Raw genomic sequence first — 20,457 nt, forward strand, 5'->3', positions numbered from 1 at the left:
TTGAGCTAAGGTTCAGAACTGCAGATCAGCTTTTAAGTATATATGGAGGGAACGGGAACAATATAAATAATACTAGGAAGAAATTAAAATGCATGGTAAAAAGAGATCGATCAAATTTGACCATAGAAGTTGTATACAAACACATACAATACAATACAAAATCCTAATACCGATATGATCGAATCGACTGGATACAATTCTTCAGAAGAGAATGTAATCAATACACTAATATCAAGCTTAATTCTTCTACAACACTGGCATACATATATTTATATGCACTGCACGCATTTGGAAGGAGGGAGAGAGAGAGAGATGTAAGCATGCTGGGCCTTGCAAACTAATTAAGAAACGAATTGATCCAAGAGAAGTCACAAGGGGAAGAAAAACTAAGAAATTAAATGAAGAAGCCAGCTAACAAGACCTATATATATATACGGAGAGACTAGAGTGATCCACACTGGGGTACTTGTCAATCAATTTCATGCAGATTAATTAAGCGTGCACAACAGCTTTAGGAGGAGTACTAGTCCCAAGCCTAAGCTCTAGATCTAGTACTGATCCTGCTTGTTGATGCTGCTGATCCCCAACCACAAGGGCAGAAGCAGAAGCAATTATAGAGCTAGGGCTTGCGGCGGCTGTTGTTGGTGTGATGATCAGTACCTGATGATGATGATCTCCTCCTTCACATGACGACGGCAGCTGATCCACCAAACCAAGCCTCCTCCTCTTGTACCTTCTCCCGGCCGGTTCGTCCTCGTCCTGATCTGCAACTACTTGTACTTGCTGTCTCGGTACCCTCTTCTTGATGGTTTCTTGATCTCTTGCTAGCAGTAGTATGTCGTTACTGCAAGTAGTATTATCGGTGGAGGTGGTGCTAGGTTTAGAGAAAGAGGTGTAGTAAGGGCCAGCTTGCTGATCTTGGGGTGCTTCAGCTTCTTCTTCTTGGTGGCTGGGGGAGGAGGAGGAGGAGGTCTGCCTCTGTCGGAGACGAGCCCGGTCGCGGCGGTGCACGTTCATGTGGCCGCCGAGCGCCTGCGCCGACCGGAACTCGCGCTGGCAGAAGCTGCACGTGTAGAAGCGCGGCGGCCACACGCAGCCGCCGAGGTTGGCGTTGGCCGCCGCATCGCGCGCGAACGCCTGCTCCTCCCACGACGCCGATTGCCTGATGATTCGTCTTCTCCCTGCCGATCCCCACATCACCCACTCCTCCTCGCCTCTTTGCTCCTCCATTACTGCTGCTCTGCTATGCTAGCTAGCTGTGGATCGATCGAGTTCATTAAAGCAGCCAAGGTACTACGTACTAGCTAATTAACCTCCTCTCTTGATGTTCTACTGCTGCAGCAGCAGCCAGCTGCTAGCCGAGTAGTAGCAGAGATTGAGTACTCCACTAGCCGGCTTACTAAGTAGCACTAGCTAGTACCGATCGACAATAATCAAGCGGCTCTAGCTCGTCTCAAAATAAATAAATCTAGTACATATTGGATGTGACGATTCTAATACTACAAATCCAAACAGGCTAAACCAACTAATTAGAGCGAGTTGCGGTGTGTAAGAAGCAATCAGTCGACCGAGCAATCAATCAAGAGGTGCATGCATCTCCGTGTGCAGCGAGAGACACACTTGACGGTCGACGATGACAGAAGACTACGCATATTTGCAGGAGGAAGAAATTAGGAGAAGACTAGTGGAACGAAGTCTCGCAAGCTAAGCTAAGCTATAGGAGAGGCCGGCCAGCCGGAGAAGAATTAAGCAAGGATTGGATCAGATCAGATCGGTGTATATATGTCTCATGTGTGTGTGCGCGTACAGTGTATGATTGGATGACATGTCTTCTCCTCGATCAGGTTTTGTTCTTTAGGTATATATTGGTTACTGCACTGTGCACATGTGGCCTGCTAGCTCCTCTTTAATTTATTCATTCGTTTCCTTCTTGGGTTTATTAATTTCAGAGGAAAAAATATGTAGCTTAATTCATTATTTAATTTGCTATTATATATGTATAGAGGGAAGCAAATTAATTTTCTCTCACACCAGTGGTGTAATTAAGATGTTTTTTTATTGGACAAAATGTAAAATCCAGGAGCATATATATAATTGGAGAATGCGTTGTCCGGCAAAATCATGTTTTTAAATTATATATTTGTTGGTCGATCTTAACTAACTGGTCATTGATGTGTCTCTGCAATTCATTCAAGGCAATCCTAGCTAGCTAGCTAGTCATCCTAATCTATCGAGGTGGTAGTGTGTCTCCATCGAATCTGGAATTCTAAATTGATTCTCTTGCATATGCATATATGTACATGTTTTCATTGAAATGCCGGTAATAGTTTTTCTTCTAAAATCTTTTCAGGTAATAATTCAGTTCGAAGAAGAGTCCACTGAAAGAGAATAAACACTGATAGCTAGATGTTGTTGACAGTTCAATAGGCAAAGGCATCCGAGGTGCTCCCACCCGATTATACAGCATCATCGATGAGCTAATGAGAGGTACATGTCGCCAAAAAGAGGATTTTAATCACTTGAGAGAATGTTTTGTGTGTATCGTTTTCTCTAATATAAATGGTTATGAAAAATTTTGATAAAATTTGACAATTGTAGAGTATAGTGTGACATCTGTTTCCACCAAAGTTCAAATTCAATCTACACACAGTGTCGGTACTGTTTATACGTTAGATTTGTCGTCTTTTTTGTGTGTGTTTCTCAATGTAAGTTGAGTTTAGAGTTAAATTTTTCAGAGTGGTATATATGTATATTGTATGAACGTTGTCATTTTTTTAAGAAAAATTAATAACTTTTTTGGATGGTATTTTTGAACAAATATTGAAGGGACATCTCTCGAGGACTTAAAAGAGTTCTCTATACAATACCAATGGATTTAGGTGCACGTCAGCTATTCGGTGAGTGAAGTTCAAAATTATTCGTGAAATTTTTTTCTCAGTTAAATACCCAAACGACAACGGGATGTTTTGGCCTTTTCATCCATCGTTTAGATTTACTAATATCCATATGAATTTAGACAAATATAAAACACATACATGGGTCCATACATGAAACTATTTAAAACTTAAAACATTTTATAATATGAATCAGAGAAAGTTAGTACTTAATAAACCCTAAGTTCATGTAATACATATAAATGTTTTTGTATGAATGTTTCTATGAGTCTTGTTGGAGTTTAATTACTCGAGGGGTAAATCTGCCTTTAATTAATTTGAGTGATGGTTCAAGCTACTCCCTCCGTTCTATTTTAAGTGCAGACATGATTTTCCATGCACGACTTTTTGACTATCCGTCTTATTTAAAAAATTTTTAAAAAAATTTAAAAACATAAGTCACATATAAAGTATTATTCATGTTTTATCATCTCATAGCAATAAAAATACTAATTATAAAAAAAATTAAATAAGACGAGCGATTAAAGTTGGGCACGGAAACTTATAGTTGCACTTAAAATGGGATGGAGGGAGTAGCTAGCTAGCTGCGTGGATTAATTTAGCTAATTATTTTTCATGTTGCAGTTGACCTCTCAATCTACACTACTACTCCTATCTATCAATCTGAACATTTACACATTTAATCCGTCTAGATATCTAGCAAGTCATGCCCCAGATGCTAGCTAGCAGGTAGCAGCACTATATATTGTTGGCTGCAGGAAGGGACGCCAAATCGATTACACATCGCGACATGAGTTCTTCATTTGAACAAGGCACCTAAATAGTTAAATTAAAGCAAGAAGTGGCGTTCTTGAGATGGACAAGATCAGAACCACACGGAATCAGAATTGTAGATCGATTTGGTAGTGTGTTAATTAGCATGACATCTAGCTAGCAGCTGGTATGTTTTCTTCTCACTGTCCTACACTCTGGCCTCCACCTGATTATAGTTAACTCCACTATTTAGTCGACTACTAGCGAGTAGTCGCTAGAGCCATAAAAAGTTGATGCTTGTGAGATGCGTTTGTCTTGTTGCTTGCTTAGCCTGATTCATTTTGTCTTGTTTTCTCACCGCTTTTCCACATCCGCGTTCCGATATCTTATTTCTTTAATTTACTGAGCATAGCTAGATAATCTCTAGTGATCGGTTGATTCACATTGTTGGATTTCTTCGGTTGTACTTAATGGCAGTGCACATTATTTGCTTTCATTGTCACAGATAATATAAGTTGGTATTTCATAAATTGGCATAGTCTGTCATCGATCTGATCTGACTGTATAATAGCGACTCATCACAGTATTGCACTGTAAATCTGTTTTGCTCCATGCTTGCAGGCAGCATGGCAGCACTGATCAAGAAAACGAAAAGGACAGGTTAAATTCACAAAAACAAAAGGTTAATTTGTCCAGGGAGGGCCAAAGGCTAGCTGCAACTGTAGATACACATGCATGCATTTCGAATATATAGATAGATGAGATGAAAGGGTTGGCTGGCAGTGGCAGCGCAACTGTTAACTGGCCCTCCTGATAGATACTACAGTATATGATCAATGATCTGTGAGATAGTAGTAGGATCTTTAATTTTCTCTGTGCAATGTGCACAGCACAGGGAAGGAGGGGTCACTGTTGGTTGGGTATTAGTGCTGGCTGGGCAGGCACAGGCAGGCAGGCAAAGATTCTTGTGCTCTTGTCTCATGTTCTCAGTACTCTGACTGAAAGCTGCTGCACACTAAAATTAAGATTGTTCTCATGTGCTTTGCTCTGGATCAAAGCAGCTGCCTGCCTCCACATACAGCATCTCACGCATCGGGCAGACGGGTGGACATCTCATCTTGCACCACCACTGCACTACTCCACTACTAGTATGCAGGGTTCTCAAACCGTTTTGGGTGAGATTACCTTCATCCCACGGTTTCAACTGTTAACGTAGTAACCGTACGGTTACCATGACAACCTTGCGATTAACATGAAAAAAATGGAGAAGGTTACTATACGTGATAACCGTGATAGCCGCATATTTTTTATACCCTGCTAGTAAGTAGAAGTAACTACTTAATAAAGCAACCTAAAACTAAAGGGGGCATTTCATAGTACAATGAATCTGGACAGATTTATTGTGCTTTAAAAATACTCCATCTGGTACTAAGTTACTATATTATACGACGAAAGAAGTATATTTTAATATGGAGGGAGGCGCAAGCTGGGTTCGGGCTAGCCCGTTTGCACCCCTACTTATTCCTAGTGGTGGCAAGGCTCAGAGTGAGCGTGAAGGGTGGCGGCGGCCGGGCTTGGCTCGGAGCAATTGAGGGTGTGTTTGGTTGGGCTTTTCAATCAGCTTTTACTTTTGCAAAAGCTAACCAAAGGGCCCAAATGCTACAGCTACTTTTGCCCAAAGCCAGTTTTTGGTCTACTACAAATCAAAAGCACCTCTACCCCTCCCCCCCCCCCGCTTTCACCTGCTTTTGGGAAAAAAAATTACCCAGCTCTGCCATTACCAAAAAACGGTTCGTTCTTTTTCTCCAATCGCGTCGCTCCTCATCCTCCTCACTTCGCCGTCACCAAACAGACCACGCCACCGCCGGCTCTCCTCCTCCCCGTTGCCGTCGCCGCCGCCCCTCCTCGCCGCCGCCGCCTCTCCTCCTCGCCCCGCCGCCGCCGCCGCCGCTTCTCCAGCCAAGCTACCCGCGCGTGCAAAGTCGTCGTCGTTCGGTCGTCGTTGGCGGGCATGGGAGGTGCTCGCGGCGGATCTCCCTTGCGGGCAGAGGCTGTGGTCATCGGCAGCAGCAGCCCGGCCTTCCACTAGGTGGACCCGCCGATGCTCCGCCTCCGCTTGGGCACCACGAGCTCCGCTCCCAGCTCCAAATCCCTCGCGGAGAGCCCCAATGCCACCCTGCTGGACGACTGCTTCCGCCCCAGCGCGAGGCTACGGCGCGGCAGCGTGATCTGCTTGGCGTGCGCGTCCGGGTCGGTGAACTTCCGCATGAGCTTGTCTGACGACGCCTTCGCCACGTGCTGCACGGACACCGTCCCCCGCCCCCGCCGCTTCTCCAGCCGAGCTGCCCACACGTGCAAAGTCGTCGTTGTTCGGTCGTCATCGGCGGGCATGGGAGGTGGCCATGGTGGAGCTCCAGCAATGGCGAGCACGCGTGCGCGGTGGCCTCAGCCTTGCCGCCCGCGACTGCCTCCGCCGCCGCCGCCCGCGTGTGCCTCTACCTCCTCGCCGAGCCGCCGCCGCCGCTCCTCCTCTAGCCGAGCTAGCCGGTCGCGCGTGCGAGGTCGTCGTCGTCAGCCGCCAGCATGCTCGTCAGGGGGAGGATGGAGAAGAAGATGGAGAAGATGCTATGTACATGACATGTGGGGACTACTCGTCAGGAGAGAAACTTTTCAAAAACCACCTGTGTAACCAAACGAGCTTTTGTCTTTCTCACAACTACTTTTTCAAAGCTAATTTTCAAAAAAATCCTCACAGCTACCTTTTCAAAGCTACTTTTCAAAAAAATCACAGTCGACAGCTGCTTTTTTAAAAGTCACAGCCCAACCAAACACACCCATTCCTGGCCGAGGCGGGAGTTGTTCGGTTCGGATAGAGGCATGGCATGGCCGTAAGCCGGTCACAGCGCCCAATTCCTTGGTCTGATCGACGCGCCAGGGTAATGCTAACACTGTGTCCAATTGACACGTAAACTTGACTGCTATTAATTAACCCTTCATCAGGCTACGCAGTATACATAAAGCCAGCAGTTATAAAATATAAACAAACAAACAAACAAACAAACAAACTTCGACTTCGAGATCGATAAGAACGAGAAAAAGATGATAAAACCAACAAAAGCACCAAAGTAACACGCAGCACTTTAACCAGTAAACCTCATCTCAACGTTAACTCACTAATCTGACAACTTTCTGATTCGAATAGTTCAATTCTGTCATGGCATGTACCCCCGTCCAAGCAAACCACAAAATAGCACGCATCAAATTAAGCTTATGACAAATTACATCATGGTGGCCTCCAGAAACACAAAGGTCTCATGATGATAGTATAGTGAATTTGGGGAGAGAAAATCTAAACTGTAGGATCATCTCAGGAGATAGATACCTGTGGCTAGGACACCTATTTCCTCCCATGAACACAATGCTATCACCACTGCGAGATGTCAAACCCTTGTTTCGATGATTTGGACAAAGAGAAAGAGAGTAGCCCCCACAATTTACAAATGCTTCCCGTCTTTCTCCTCGATAGCCTTGGCATTGCGGTAATCCTTGTCCGTACCAAACAGCCTATCACAAACAGGAAGGCTCCTCATGTAAAGAGTCAGGTAAACATGCATGATTACACATAGCAAAGTCAATGATTTCTCACCAGTCCATGTAAACAAAAGTAGAGGCGTAGTTTCCTGATTTGGTGTAGAGCACACGGTGATGATAGTCATGAAAGTCGGAGCTGGTCATAGGAAAAGACGGCATTCAGGACACCAATAGAGTCCCCATACCATTTTATATCACACTTACAATATCTAGATTACTTACCCTCCATACAGTGGCAAGAAATTTGATGGGCTCCATGGGAAATGGTATCCACTGTGAGCTTCAACTGTCTCCAATACCCTCAACACCATCCACAGCCATAGAGTGAACAAGTGCGGACCAGTGAGGGCCGGACCAACAATTGTGGCGAACCCAAGGAACAAAATTTCAGCAGGGTGGGCATATTCTGAAGTCAAGCCAAAGGGTGTAGCATATCTGCCCAGGAAATTGTTATTTAAAAGAACTGGAACAATAACAAAATGTAAAAGTATGAGGCCAAGATGTAGCATTACGTACTCATGGTGAACGCTGTGAACATGCTTGTATAGCCATTTGGTGTGCAGTGCCCTATGTCCCCAATAAAATATAAAATCCTCGAGTACAAAGTAAAAAAGAACTTGAGAAACAATAACCGTCCTGCATCAACATAGGTGGAATGTTAAACATTGCAATAAATGAAGTGCTACCCTGGTTTAAAGATTGAAACTTGAATACCAGTGTGGCAGAGGAAGAGAGCTCCTCAGGCCCATGAATTTGAAGGCAGGGTAGGATAAAACCATTACAGGCAAGTTCACACAGACATGGTACAGAATGAGACGCAGCACACATCTATTCTGGTAAGAAGGGGTATTGCTCTTCTTCTGCAAAGATCCACACAATTTTTTTTATGAGACCAGATATGGCAGCAAGCAAGTATAAATCTCTGCTGAGTTTCACAGTGTTCAACAGTTTAACTGTTGTCACAGAAGGCCCCCAAAAAGAAAAGGCACAGAGGGGAGCAATGAGTGAAATAGAAAGTAGGGACAGAACAAGAGCATACTCTCTTTTTTTTTAATTAAAAAAAAGGCAATGCATGTTAGTTTCATCAGGAGAACCATAAATGGACAGGAGAGACTTCTCATATTGTTCTTAATTTGATTTTGGGATCAACAAAGTGGCATGGCACCAACAGCTCAAATCGTACTGATATGACTTGTAAGTCGAGCACGGTAAACTGGGAACAAGAGCAATCACAAGCATGCTTTACTTTAAAACTGATTTGTGGTGAAACAAAGTACAACCTAGAAGCATTTAGCGACAGCAAACAGATCTGCCTTGAAACATGCACACGGAGGTTGAGTATTTCTTGATGACTTGGTGGTATCCGGAAGCAACTTGTTTTCACAATTTTTGACTTCTTGTTCAGAGAAAATATAAAACTAAGGTGCAGAGTATACAAGTCAACATCATATATCTTCGAGCAAGGATATTTATCGACAATGTTCTCGGTAATTACTTTCCCTGTGAATGAGAATTTTCAAGATATGTAGTAGCCTAATAGGTAGGGCATTTATATGGTACTTAAAAGTGCAAGAAGAGTTTCCTATAAATGATGGGTGATAGTTCAAGTAATAATATGGTACCTAGCCTACACAACATAGATCTTTTTTTGGGGGAATACGCATAAGGAACACAACAAAGATCTAGTTTTGCCAGATAGATTCAATACTGCATTTCAAATATTTCACTATGTTCGTTTATTAAAAAAAATATTTCAGAAAAGTAGTATTCCACTCTGATCAGTGCAAACAAAGTCATCTGTTTATCCTGACAAAGCTGTAGAGCTTAATCCTCAAAACATTTATTGCCGAAGCATTTCACATACGAGGTTTTTGGTAGTTTGGAACTAGAGTGAAATTAAGCAACAGTTAAAACCATCCCATCCCATAGTCACTGAAGCGTTCAAGGGGCCTTTTGACTTTTTTTTTGGAGATGCTAAGACACACACACACACACACACACACACACACACACAAAGGTGATACTTAATTTCGTTTTCTGCGCACAGTGAGTTTGACTTGTTGCGAGGCATATTGATCAGCGTGGCGTTGGCATAGCAGAAACCAGAAGGCTCCCTGAAGTGGAATTAAGACACTCATACAACTGGAAAAGAAATCATAAATTATTTTTGGTTCCGTGATCCACCTTTCCATGTTGGTTGGGGGTGATTTTGTAAAAAAAAAAAAGAGACAATTCCAGTGGGTTTGATCTGGTTGGTAGGTCCTCCATAATAATAATTGTGCAAAAAGAAAAAAAAAACCGTAGGTACTGGAGATGCTATGTTGGGGTGGGGTGTAGTAGGAGACGAGATAGGAAAGAATGGATGGGAGAAAGAGGGGAAGGGGACCTGGATCTTGTACTTGGCGAAGAGGCCGAAGCGCTCGAAGAGGAGGGAGGGGAGGCCGGAGAGGAAGAAGACGGTCTCGTGGAGGAGGAAGGTGACGACGGTGGCGAGCTGGAACTCGGTGAAGCTGCCGGTGAGGCCCTGCGCGCATTGTTGACAGGAGGAGATGAGAGATCTATCTATCCATGTATCATATCGTATATAATCTAATCTATGATGAGAAGAGCAAATCGAAAAGTAGAAGAAAGGGTTGGGTTGGGTTGGGGGGTAGCGTACCTCCCAGGCGGAGTCGAGGGCGGACGCCGCCATTGGGCTCGCCGGCGAGGGGAGCAGAGGGGCGGGGGAGGGAGGGAGGAGAGGAGAAGGGAATGAATGTGAGTGGTGGAGTCAGGAACGGAGGAGGAGAGAATGAATGAATGATCCGTGCGGTGCGTCGTGTCCTCCTCGCCCTCGCTCCTCTCCTCTCCTCTCCTCTCCTCTCGTGCTTTGCTTTGCTTGTCTTGTCTTGCGTGGCTGCACGTCCACCTGGCCTCAACTTGAGCTGTTTGTTTGTGCATCAATCACACTTGCCCCTCTCCCTCCCTCCCCCCTCCGTCCACATCTGCCTTCCTTGTTTATCTTTCTCACACTCTGCTAGTGCTCTGCTCTCCACGTAGTAGTAGCACTAGTACAATATACAATCAAATGAACACAAGACAATACTCCCCCCTGCCAGCCAGTGCCCCCGTGTCTGTATATTTTCTTTTTAAAAGTCTATCAAGTGTACTCTGTGCGATCTGAACACTGATGCTCGCACATGGCCCATAGGTGATATATACTGTAGGTCCATCCAAATCTCGATCCATGTTTTACCCATTATTATTATTATTATTATTATTATTATTATTATTATTATTATTATTATTATTATTATTATATAGTATATTATAGTTGCTGCTACGCTATACTATCTCTTTCTCATATCAACTAATCGCTTTATTATCAGCTTTGCTTGCTAGGAATATAAATAAAAATCTGCCCCTCACATTTCAACAGTCTGTATTAGTCCCCACGCTCTCTCCGTATTACTCTAATCTCCTCTGCCACTGCACGCTGCCGCCTCCACCATCTCGCCCAACCATAGAAAAAAAAAAACATACCAAGCCGGCCCCCAACTTGAATGTCCATTCCTGTAATGTAACAAACCCATTTGTGCACACAAAAGGCCTTTGCCATCCAAAGTCTCAGGGATACCTCCATAAGCACCCACATAATCATATTACAACACAACACAACAGTTACAATCCTCTAATGTTTACATCACTCAAATGGGGATGCAAACCAAGGGATTGCTTCCTTATCAACAACAAAAAAAAACCTGCTAAAACACTTCCACCTCATCTCATCAGGTGTCCAGATAGTTTGCAGCCATCATCAGCTCCAGAGTTATCTCCGGTTCAATTTGAAACTCAGATGTCTCCTTCCCACTATCAACCAACCAAACAAAACAACAACCGAGTCACTTCAGTTGACGTTAAACATGAGCGCCTTAAATTTGAATGAAGTAAAATATTAAAACAACATTTGTTACCCTGAGTAAAATATACAAGACACATCTAGACTATCGATAGAGAAATATGACAGAATCAGAGTAATAAACGACTGGTTAGGTTCTCTGTTCTACCCTACAAAAAAAAATGTAAGACTCATTTTGGTAGCATACCAAACACTCAGATCGAAACCTACAAGACACCTCCATCTCCACCAAAATTTGGCAATGCCAAAACATAAATCTAAAATCTGGACTGGAGAGTATAAGCTAGAAAACACTCAAGATCGCATTCTACTTGATATGCATATGTGCTATTTGAGTTATTTCAGAAGCATATATGAGTTAAGGAAACTGCCCCAAGTTTTAATAGTTTTGGATCACAAAGGCCTCCACAAAATACATGAACCACAAAGTCGATCACAAAACCAGTTGACTAATTGGGTAGTGCAGGATTGAGAGATACACCAAAGCTAAATCCCTACCATGAAACCATAAAACTACCTAAAGAAGACAACAACCTTTTGGTGCACCATTATTTGAAAGGTGTATAATGCCTTCCACAATTTTAAAATGTTTGATAACCTTATACACTGCACACAGGCTAAAAATAATGTACTGTATGTAAGTTATTTATTGTATTCTGAAGTAACATTTGCATGTTTCATAAATTCCAAACAACCAAACGTGAGAGTGCAATATGCTTATATATCTTATAGTAGTTGAAGGTTCCTGGTCCAAAATATCACAGGCAACTATCTCTACCAAGGCTTAGTTCTAGATTTTGAAATGAGATGTATCATTATAAATTTTGAAGGGACTAAAGTATTGATGCAGCTGCTGATGCTAAAGGTTTATGCTTCCCTTTTCAAAGCAGGATATCTTAATGCATAGTCCGATGGGTCTTAGAGGAAGGCAGGATTAGAGCAGTTGAAAAACAAGATAACTGGATGGATTTTTTTTGAAGGTGCTCCCAAGTTATTTTACAACATTTATCCTACATAATCCAATGGCTAATATGACTATTAGCCGCATAGGAGGTTGTCATCACTTAGCACTGAGGGGCAATAAAAACTTTTGACAGCATACCTACAAGGAAGTAATTAGATGCTAAATTAGCATCCCATCATAGAATTCCGGGGGATCATACTTTTCAAAAGGATATAATTTGATCATTTACTTTTATTCCCTTATATCAAGTATAAACATTAGTTAAGGGAAAGAATAGCATGAAATTTATCAACATTTGAACCTATAGATGTTGAAAAAAAATTAGTATCATAAATTAAATGTAGTGGAACATAGATTAGGTGAAATTCAAACAATATCAAATATATTGAATCAATAAACTTATACTTGAAACTGGAGAAATAAAAGTGGATGAAATGCAGACTTAATCTTTCAACATCCTCGAAATTCAGTCCAATAAATCTCGTGTATACAGTAAATCAAATTCAATAGGTGAATGTGTATAATTGTTCGCTGCATGAATGGTAACCAATCCGATCATTTATTGTGTTGACTTGTCTGCCTCTAACCATGGATATTAATGAGTATCAAGCATAAACAAGGTTTTGTTGGCATAGTACTGCCCATAGACATTGGAAGGGTAGGATTAATCCAAACTAGATCCAACTGCATAAAAGTTAGGACTAGTATGGGATTAGGGGTGGTGTGAGGACTGAATGAGGATGTCATGTGGAAAAGGTGGAGAGATTTACCTGGAGTAGTGGAGCGACCAGTAGAAGTACTGGCAGATCTTCTCGAGGATGGGGGTGCTGATCTCGGGGAACCTAACCTCGCCCTCGCGCGTCTCGGAGAAGCCGCCTGTGTTGGATTTGGATTTGGTGGATAATTCAAGGCAATCTAGGGTTTGAGAAAGCAAAGCGAATCGGATCGATAGATGGGGAAGGAGACGAACCGGGGGAGGTGAGCATGTTGCGGAGCGTGTTGGAGACCATGGCGGCCTTCTTGTCGACGACGAACTCGAAGCCCTCGGCGCTGATGAGCTTGACGAAGCCGGACGGTGCGTCGTCGTCGTCGTCGCCGTCGTCCTTGTGCAGGTGGGGTGGGGTTTGGTGCCCCGGCGCCTCTCCCTTCCGCAGCATCCTAGCTTGCCCCCTTCTTCCTCCGATTCTTCTTCTTCTTCTTCTTGTCCCAGGCGAGACGCAGCCACGCAGGAGGAGGAGGAGATCGGAGAAGAAGAAGATGACGGCCAGGCCTGGTCAGGCCTTGTGTGTTGGGCCTCATCCAGGCATATGGGCCCGTCTCCATGTATAGGCCCAACGGCCCAAGCGTAGCGGAGGCTCGGCACCAAAACTAAGGGGGGAAATAGTAAATTTGACAAAAGAAATACTTTTATCAAATTATCATTGGAAAATTATAGATTCAAGATTTAACACTAAGTTTATTAAGAAAAGAGGTTTAAAACTTAAGTATCACAAAATTATAGATTTAATAATAAAGTTATCACTGATTACATATTATGGGGTTATAATTATTTAGGCTTTGTGATTAATGGTATTAAACATGTAATTTTGTGATAAATTTATGGCTAATATATTTTTAGTTTTACAATAATCTGTCTTAAATTTTATTAAAATATAGCGAAATTTACTCTAATAAAAGATGCGAGCACCCATCATTTGGTTCTAGTTAGGCATACCCATTTGGTACTACTTACTAGTTGCTACTAGTTAGGCATTTGGTATTAATAGTAGTTAGGTATCGCATCGTATTCCTAATTGATATTCCTATTGTACATCAAGACTAGAGCATCGTATCCCTTACGAAATGAAAATCAGGCTAACATGTTATATATACACTAGTAGAGGGAAGGTATATGAGTCGAATCCGAGTCATTTGCATTACCACTAGTCTAGTGATGTGCATCCGAGTCATGGAACAAAGCAAAAAAAGATGTCCAAACTAGCAGAAGAAGATAATTAACCTGCTCATTTTTGTATGTGCAGAAAAATCAAAACACCGACCGAAAGCAAAAAAAACAATAAATAAAGGTGTAGGGAGTTGTTGAGTTGGGTCCGCGAATCGTGGTTTCCCACTAGCAAGCGCAAGCGCAGGCGCAAACGCAAACGCCGCCGCCGGTATGCCGGAGCACGGGTCGAAGCCCGACATCTCCTTCGCCGGCCGCTTCACCGCAAGCGCCATCGCTGCATGCTTCGCTGAGGTATCCAATCAATCCCCTTCGATTTCTCCGATTTCTCCTCTCCTCCTCCTAGAGAGAGCATTATTATAGGTAGATCGAGAAGGAACCAGCTGACGGATCGATGATTTGGTTCCGATCCGCAGGTGTGCACGATCCCCCTGGATACGGCCAAGGTGAGGCTTCAGCTGCAGAAGAACGTGGCCGCCGATGCCGTCCCCAAGTACCGCGGCCTCCTCGGCACCGCCGCCACCATCGCGCGCGAGGAAGGCGCCGCCGCTCTCTGGAAGGGCATCGTCCCGGGACTCCACCGCCAGTGCATCTACGGCGGCCTCCGCATCGGCCTCTACGAGCCCGTCCGTACCGTACTCCCCCCTCCTTCCCCTCATTTCCTTTTCATCCTGTCGCTATTATTCAACCCCACGCTTCGCAATCGCAACGCAGGTGAAATCCTTCTACGTTGGCAAAGACCATGTCGGGGATGTGCCTCTCACCAAGAAGATCGCTGCCGGCTTCACCACTGGTACTCTACCAACTCTGCTTTGCTTCCCATTCCCAACTAGTACTCACTCCGTTATATGCTGCTTCTTCTCATCTCAGGTGCCATTGCGATCAGTATCGCCAACCCCACTGACCTTGTCAAGGTTAGGCTTCAGGCGGAGGGCAAGCTGGCGCCCGGCGCCCCGCGCCGATATGCTGGGGCCATGGATGCCTATGCCAAGATTGTTAGGCAGGTTGACCTTCTGCTTCTTTCTTCGCATGCGCTTGCCTGTTCCATACCAACACATCATTGCTTGCTTCACATCTTTATTATATTATCCTCAGGAAGGGTTTGCTGCTTTGTGGACTGGCATTGGACCCAATGTTGCGCGCAATGCCATCATCAATGCTGCCGAGTTGGCCAGCTATGATCAAGTCAAGCAGGTTCCGTCCTTGTTTCTCGCAGTGACTGTACCATCAATTTCACAGTTCGCACGCGTCACAGGAAAGATGACACTGTTATCCTCGCCTTGCAGACTATTTTGAAGCTTCCTGGGTTCAAAGATGATGTGGTCACTCACCTCTTATCGGGTCTGGGCGCGGGCTTCTTCGCTGTCTGTGTTGGTTCTCCAGTGGATGTGGTGAGATGACCTTTATGCTCAGTAACCATTTTCTTGTGTACGCCTCGTCGCCTCCCTACTGCAGTTTGTGAATTTTTAGCAATTTTCTATTACACAACTAACTGTAAACATACTTTTCCTTTAATAGTTTCTTATGTATATCTGCTCCTGATGAAACATTGGTGATATTAGTCTTCTTTGGTACCCTGTCAATGCCCCTATCATCAGGAATATTGCTAACAAAGTTTCTATTGTAAATCGTGGAATATAACAGTGTGGCACACTATTCCAAGTCCCAACTAGGAAAATTTAGTATAGTGTACACCTCACATATTTAGGATGTGTAATCCACAGTATTGCCTCATTAGCTATTTTCATAGTCCGGGCTTTGGGAATTGCATGCTTCCGCGATTTATGCCTTTCATTGTTAACACATAGCGTGTCTGAGCTCCTCACATGCCTGTTCCCTTGTTTGTTGACATATATGACTCTTGTTACACATGTATGGAGATTCTGTTGCATTCTTTGTACGGCAATGGAGATTCCTAATTTCTTGTGGTTATTATCAAGGATGTATTGTATACTACTGTATATTTCTTGGTAACTGAATATTACTATATTAGTACCTGGACTGATAAGAAACACATTCTCACAGGTCAAGTCAAGAATGATGGGTGACTCGGCCTACACAAGTACTATTGATTGTTTCGTGAAGACGCTGAAGAATGATGTATGCTCTACTCCCTTACCCTGTTTGAGTTACTAGTAAATAGATCTTGTGTTATCATTCTTACATATTTGTAGATGTTTACCAGGTCTCATACAATAGAATATGCTACCCTGATTTCATATTGGCTGAAAGCATAGAATAGAATGCAATGAACATACCCTGATTTCATATTGGCTGAGCGCATAGAATAGAATGCAATGAACACGAACACTTAGATGATTCGCTGGTTACAGATCCAGCTTGTTTGTTGGAATCTGACTTCTTTATGGTTATCACTATGACAGTGACAGCTACCTAGTGGTTTTAGCTAGTTTTTCTACCAGGACGTTCTTAGGCCGAATTTCTATAAGGCAGGTCAGCACAAGTTATCTCGTTCAATCATGTTAAAGTGCATCTTGGTAGCGACATGGACTTCTTGTGTAAGTGCCCATCTTCATGGGCAGCCAACCAGCGGCAGGAATTGCTGGAATCGTCTTTTATTTCCTTCCTAGCACCTTTACCATTGATCTTGACAATTTTGCATGTGAGGCTTAATCTAGAGATGCACCCTGTTCCATTGCAAACCTTCTCTGCCATATTACAGATAGCACAAGTATTTTGTTGTTGGGATACAGTAAATATGGATTTATGGGGGGATCAGAGGAGAGAATGGGGGAAGATACAGGAAGAAGGGGTACAGGGGGGGAGGAGTAGAAGAGCAAGGAGAGTGATTGTCCAGGAAATATTTCTCCGTTACTGTTATGTTACTGGCTGAGCAAGGAGAATGATCGTCTTATGTACCCTGTCACAATTCAGCTCGAGTAAATGACATCTTTGTGCACAGTATAGCTTTCAGTGTTGCAAAGTGCAAACACACATTTTGAACTGTGCTGTGCAAATCTTATAATTGTAATGACTTAGCAGCTGGAAAACGCAGTTTACGTTTCAGCCAACTGTTGTATGCATTTTGAGCATGTAGCTAATAGAGGGTTTTTGTCTGCAGGGACCTCTGGCATTTTACAAAGGCTTCCTCCCAAACTTTGCTAGACTGGGATCATGGAATGTGATAATGTTCTTGACACTGGAGCAGGTAAAGCTGATATCTGAATCTATATTGTTGGATAAAAGTGCAGGGATGTACGCATTATTAATATCATTGTTTTCCCCCTTGTTTTTACTTGAACAGGTCCAGAAGCTGTTTGTGAGGAAACCTGGTAGTTGAAGATTATAACACATGGTTTTTGCCATCGTGGAAAAAGAGGATGCGTACATTTTTTTTTCTTAATCTTCTCTTACACAAGAAGCAACGGTTAACATCCTCCCTGAGAATTGGGGAACAAGGAAGAAACTTGAATGCTCAATTGTGAGAACGCTGTTGAGTAATAAATCTTAGCGGGCCTTTGCATGACCCCTGACAGAATTGGTGTAGTGCCTTTTTTTTTGTGGAGAACCTCTCAATTTGTGGAATGATGAAAGATGAGCTGCAGAATTGAGCTCGGTTGAGACTTTTTTTTTTCTTTTCCGATTGGAATATGGCCTGGTTGGTTCTCTGTTGTCTACATCGTAAAATGTTGGTTTACTGGCATTCACTGCTTATTTTGCTTTGCGGTGAATGAACACCGTTCACTTGCACTGAACTGAGGTCTGAGGGATCAAGCAAATTTTCCGGAAAACCATAAAATAATTTGAAAAGCGTGAGCAATAGCTTTTATACTGTGAAATATAGAGAGTATTTATATTTCCTGGAAGCCATGAATTATGTTTCTTCTGTTGCCTCTTCAGTCTTCACTGCACAAATCATGAAAAATGGCACTAAACCATGAGCTTCATTGCATAGTTGTATATCAGTATATGAAAGAAAAGGAGCCTTACAAACTGATGAAGGGAAAAGCGTTTTTCTTTTCAATCCAACACATGGCTGATTTGAAGCATATGAGATTATGAGACAGGCTTGAGTCTGGGACTGAATGGATGAAAGAAGAAACATGCATATGTCGTGGTTGGAGGAGATTAATAAACAAAAGGGTGTACTAGTGTAAATTAAGTAAGGTATAATGCACCCGTACGTGGTGGAGGCAATCACCAGTTGAGTTGTAAAACTGCAACAAGTATATATAAGCTGCTATGCTATGCACACTAATAATTTTTGATTGATGAGATTTAGGGCGGCTAAGGGTAATAATAATAAAATTGAGTTCAGTAGTAGTAGAGTCCAAGTGAGGTCCTCGGCAAGGTGGAGGAACGAGGAGGCCTGCTTCCAGCTCCAGCTCCAGAATTGTTGGCAATGGAGTTGGAGTAATCATCCTTGTGAAACTGATACCTGCAGGAGGAAGACGAAGAGTACCTGGCGCTGAAATTCCTCTCAAGCAAAACTTCATCTGCCCTCCTCATCCCCAACCTGCCGCCATTAAATGAGCTTCCAATTCCACTGAATGAGCTTCTTGCGCTGACGCTGCTGTTGCACCGGAGCATCTGGCCGTCGTAACCCCTTGCCCGGAGCTCCGGTGGCGCCGCCCGTGCCTCGCCGGCGAACGCACTGGCAGTGGCACCCACACTGTTGGTGGTGCTGCTCTTCTTGTGCAGGAGGCCCCAGATGCTCCACCCCTTGATCCCCTTGTTCTTAGGCTTGCTCTTTGCCTCTTGTCGTTCCCGGGCCAATAATGGCGGCGGCTCGAAGCTTGGCTGGTGATAGTGGAACGTGTGGGGCTGGTGGTACAGCTCTGTGGCCGGTGAAACCCTGGCATTGGCAGCCGCGGCCACCATCCTGGGGATTTGGTCGCCGGCGTCGGAGGAGGACTTGCGGTCGACGCTCCGGCGCCTCCTGCTGGAGCTGGAGGAGTCGAGGTAGTAGTCCCTTGTCTGGGCGGAGCCGCCGGGCACGTAAGCTCGCTCCTCCTCCTCCACGGGGATCTGGTCGTCGGAGCGTGGAACGAAGAGCGTGGGATGGTAGGACGCGCGGGGCTCGTCCAGCATGGTGCGGGTGGAGAAAGCGTCGCAGGAGCGGCGGGCCAGCAGCGCGGGGTCGGTGGCGGTGGCGGGGGGCGGGTGGTGGTGCTTGAGCTTGGACTTGCGACGCCATTCCTGCCAGCGCTTGCCCAGGGAGCCCAAGGCGGGCTTGGTGTTGGTTGGAGCATCAGCAGCATCGGGGAGGACTAGAGCATCCTGCTGCGGGTGCGGCTCCATGTAGGATGAGGAGCGGGCGTAGTAGGAGAAGGACTTGCAGCGGCGGAGGTCGGATGGCGGATGGAGGCCGGCGAGGCGGTCGCGGAGGCAGGCCGGGCAGAACCCCGTCACCGCCACGCCCGGGTGGAGCCCGCACACCGACACCGTCTCATCCTCCATTATCCAACCACAATATGCCTCTGCAACTGCAACTGGACTAGTAGTAGATTTCTTCTTCTTCTTCTTCTTCTTCTTCTTCTTGTTGCAATTAAACTCTTGACTGAATATGCATGCTGCTAGGTCTGCGTTCGTTGCAGAGGAGGCAAACAAGGCAAAAGAAAACAAGAGGAGCAGAGCAGGCAAAAGAGACAGATCGATCGATGGTCTCTCTCTCTCCCTATTCTTCTTCTTCTACTTGAGTTGAGTCTTGAGCTGCTGCTGCTTCTTCTTTTCCCTTTTTCCCTTTCTCTTTTGCTTTTTTCCCTTCTCTGAATCCTTCTCTTCTTTCCCCACCCTCTGCCTCCTTGGACTTCACTGGACCCCATGCTTGTTTAGCTAGCTTAGCTCCGCATTCCTATAACTGTACCACCATTTTTTTTCTTTCTTCTTTGTTTTGGATTGCAGTGTTAGCTTTGCTTTTACTTTTACAACTTTTGATTTCCAACGTATACTCGCTCGCTCGCTCGCTCACTTACGTATATTACTACTAGTTAGTACAACCCATCTTACCCCTTTGATCTCATCTATCGATCGAGCTGTGTGTGGTTTTAGCACTAGTAGGTGAAATTGATGCATCATATCATGTCATATGTGTGGGTGTAGCATGCAGATTATTAGCTGGATCATGTCGAATTATCAATGGACCGGCCCCTTCCATGCCATGCACTTGCCATCATAATTAATTATTACTAACAAACTACGGGGGTGCACTGCATCATGGATCTCCACGCACGCATGCCCAACTTCGATTCCTCTCCTTCATCACCCTATCCATCCATACCATATATACTAATCACTTCTACTTATACACTGGACAGAGAATAACCCAATAAATACTGTAGGTAGGATTTTGGATGAATATACTAGCTAGTACTTTCTCTATCCTAAAATATAGCTATCTAATATAAAATATGACACATCATATACTAGCTAGCTATATTTTTAGAATGGATGT

General features: G+C 44.1%; 5 protein-coding genes and 1 pseudogene across 5 annotated transcripts; 1 reads left to right on the forward strand and 5 right to left on the reverse strand.

Annotated features, from left to right (window-relative positions):
• Positions 1 to 36: 36 nt before the first annotated feature.
• LOC127754058 (probable transcriptional regulator RABBIT EARS) lies at positions 37 to 1,801 on the reverse strand. The gene has a single exon (XM_052279520.1). The coding sequence runs from the start codon at positions 1,228 to 1,230 to the stop codon at positions 493 to 495; it is 738 nt and encodes a 245-aa protein (XP_052135480.1). The 5' UTR covers positions 1,231 to 1,801; the 3' UTR covers positions 37 to 492.
• Positions 1,802 to 5,260: 3,459 nt separating this feature from the next.
• Positions 5,261 to 6,038, reverse strand: LOC127755892 (uncharacterized; annotated as a pseudogene).
• A 748-nt stretch (positions 6,039 to 6,786) lies between these two features.
• LOC127755528 (very-long-chain aldehyde decarbonylase GL1-11) lies at positions 6,787 to 10,170 on the reverse strand. The gene is made up of 7 exons (XM_052281206.1): positions 9,898 to 10,170; positions 9,625 to 9,762; positions 7,953 to 8,098; positions 7,755 to 7,874; positions 7,461 to 7,673; positions 7,294 to 7,374; positions 6,787 to 7,211 (listed from the first exon to the last, which is right to left on the reverse strand). Exons 1-7 carry the CDS (start codon positions 9,928 to 9,930, stop codon positions 7,142 to 7,144), a joined length of 801 nt encoding a protein of 266 aa, XP_052137166.1. The 5' UTR covers positions 9,931 to 10,170; the 3' UTR covers positions 6,787 to 7,141.
• A 603-nt stretch (positions 10,171 to 10,773) lies between these two features.
• On the reverse strand, positions 10,774 to 13,353 carry LOC127754433 (uncharacterized). The gene is made up of 3 exons (XM_052279958.1): positions 13,071 to 13,353; positions 12,871 to 12,976; positions 10,774 to 11,087 (listed from the first exon to the last, which is right to left on the reverse strand). The coding sequence occupies exons 1-3, from the start codon at positions 13,255 to 13,257 to the stop codon at positions 11,006 to 11,008; spliced, it is 375 nt and encodes a 124-aa protein (XP_052135918.1). The 5' UTR covers positions 13,258 to 13,353; the 3' UTR covers positions 10,774 to 11,005.
• A 649-nt stretch (positions 13,354 to 14,002) lies between these two features.
• Positions 14,003 to 17,641, forward strand: LOC127754432 (mitochondrial uncoupling protein 1). The gene is made up of 9 exons (XM_052279957.1): positions 14,003 to 14,336; positions 14,459 to 14,668; positions 14,757 to 14,835; positions 14,913 to 15,046; positions 15,138 to 15,236; positions 15,329 to 15,433; positions 16,068 to 16,142; positions 17,125 to 17,211; positions 17,308 to 17,641. Exons 1-9 carry the CDS (start codon positions 14,256 to 14,258, stop codon positions 17,341 to 17,343), a joined length of 906 nt encoding a protein of 301 aa, XP_052135917.1. The 5' UTR covers positions 14,003 to 14,255; the 3' UTR covers positions 17,344 to 17,641.
• Positions 17,642 to 17,864: 223 nt separating this feature from the next.
• LOC127754431 (protein OCTOPUS-like) lies at positions 17,865 to 20,032 on the reverse strand. Its single transcript, XM_052279956.1, has one exon. The coding sequence runs from the start codon at positions 19,461 to 19,463 to the stop codon at positions 18,318 to 18,320; it is 1,146 nt and encodes a 381-aa protein (XP_052135916.1). The 5' UTR covers positions 19,464 to 20,032; the 3' UTR covers positions 17,865 to 18,317.
• Between the last annotated feature and the right edge of the window lie 425 nt (positions 20,033 to 20,457).

This window comes from Oryza glaberrima, chromosome 11, assembly GCF_000147395.1.
Source record: "Oryza glaberrima chromosome 11, OglaRS2, whole genome shotgun sequence".
Classification (NCBI taxonomy): domain Eukaryota; kingdom Viridiplantae; phylum Streptophyta; class Magnoliopsida; order Poales; family Poaceae; genus Oryza; species Oryza glaberrima.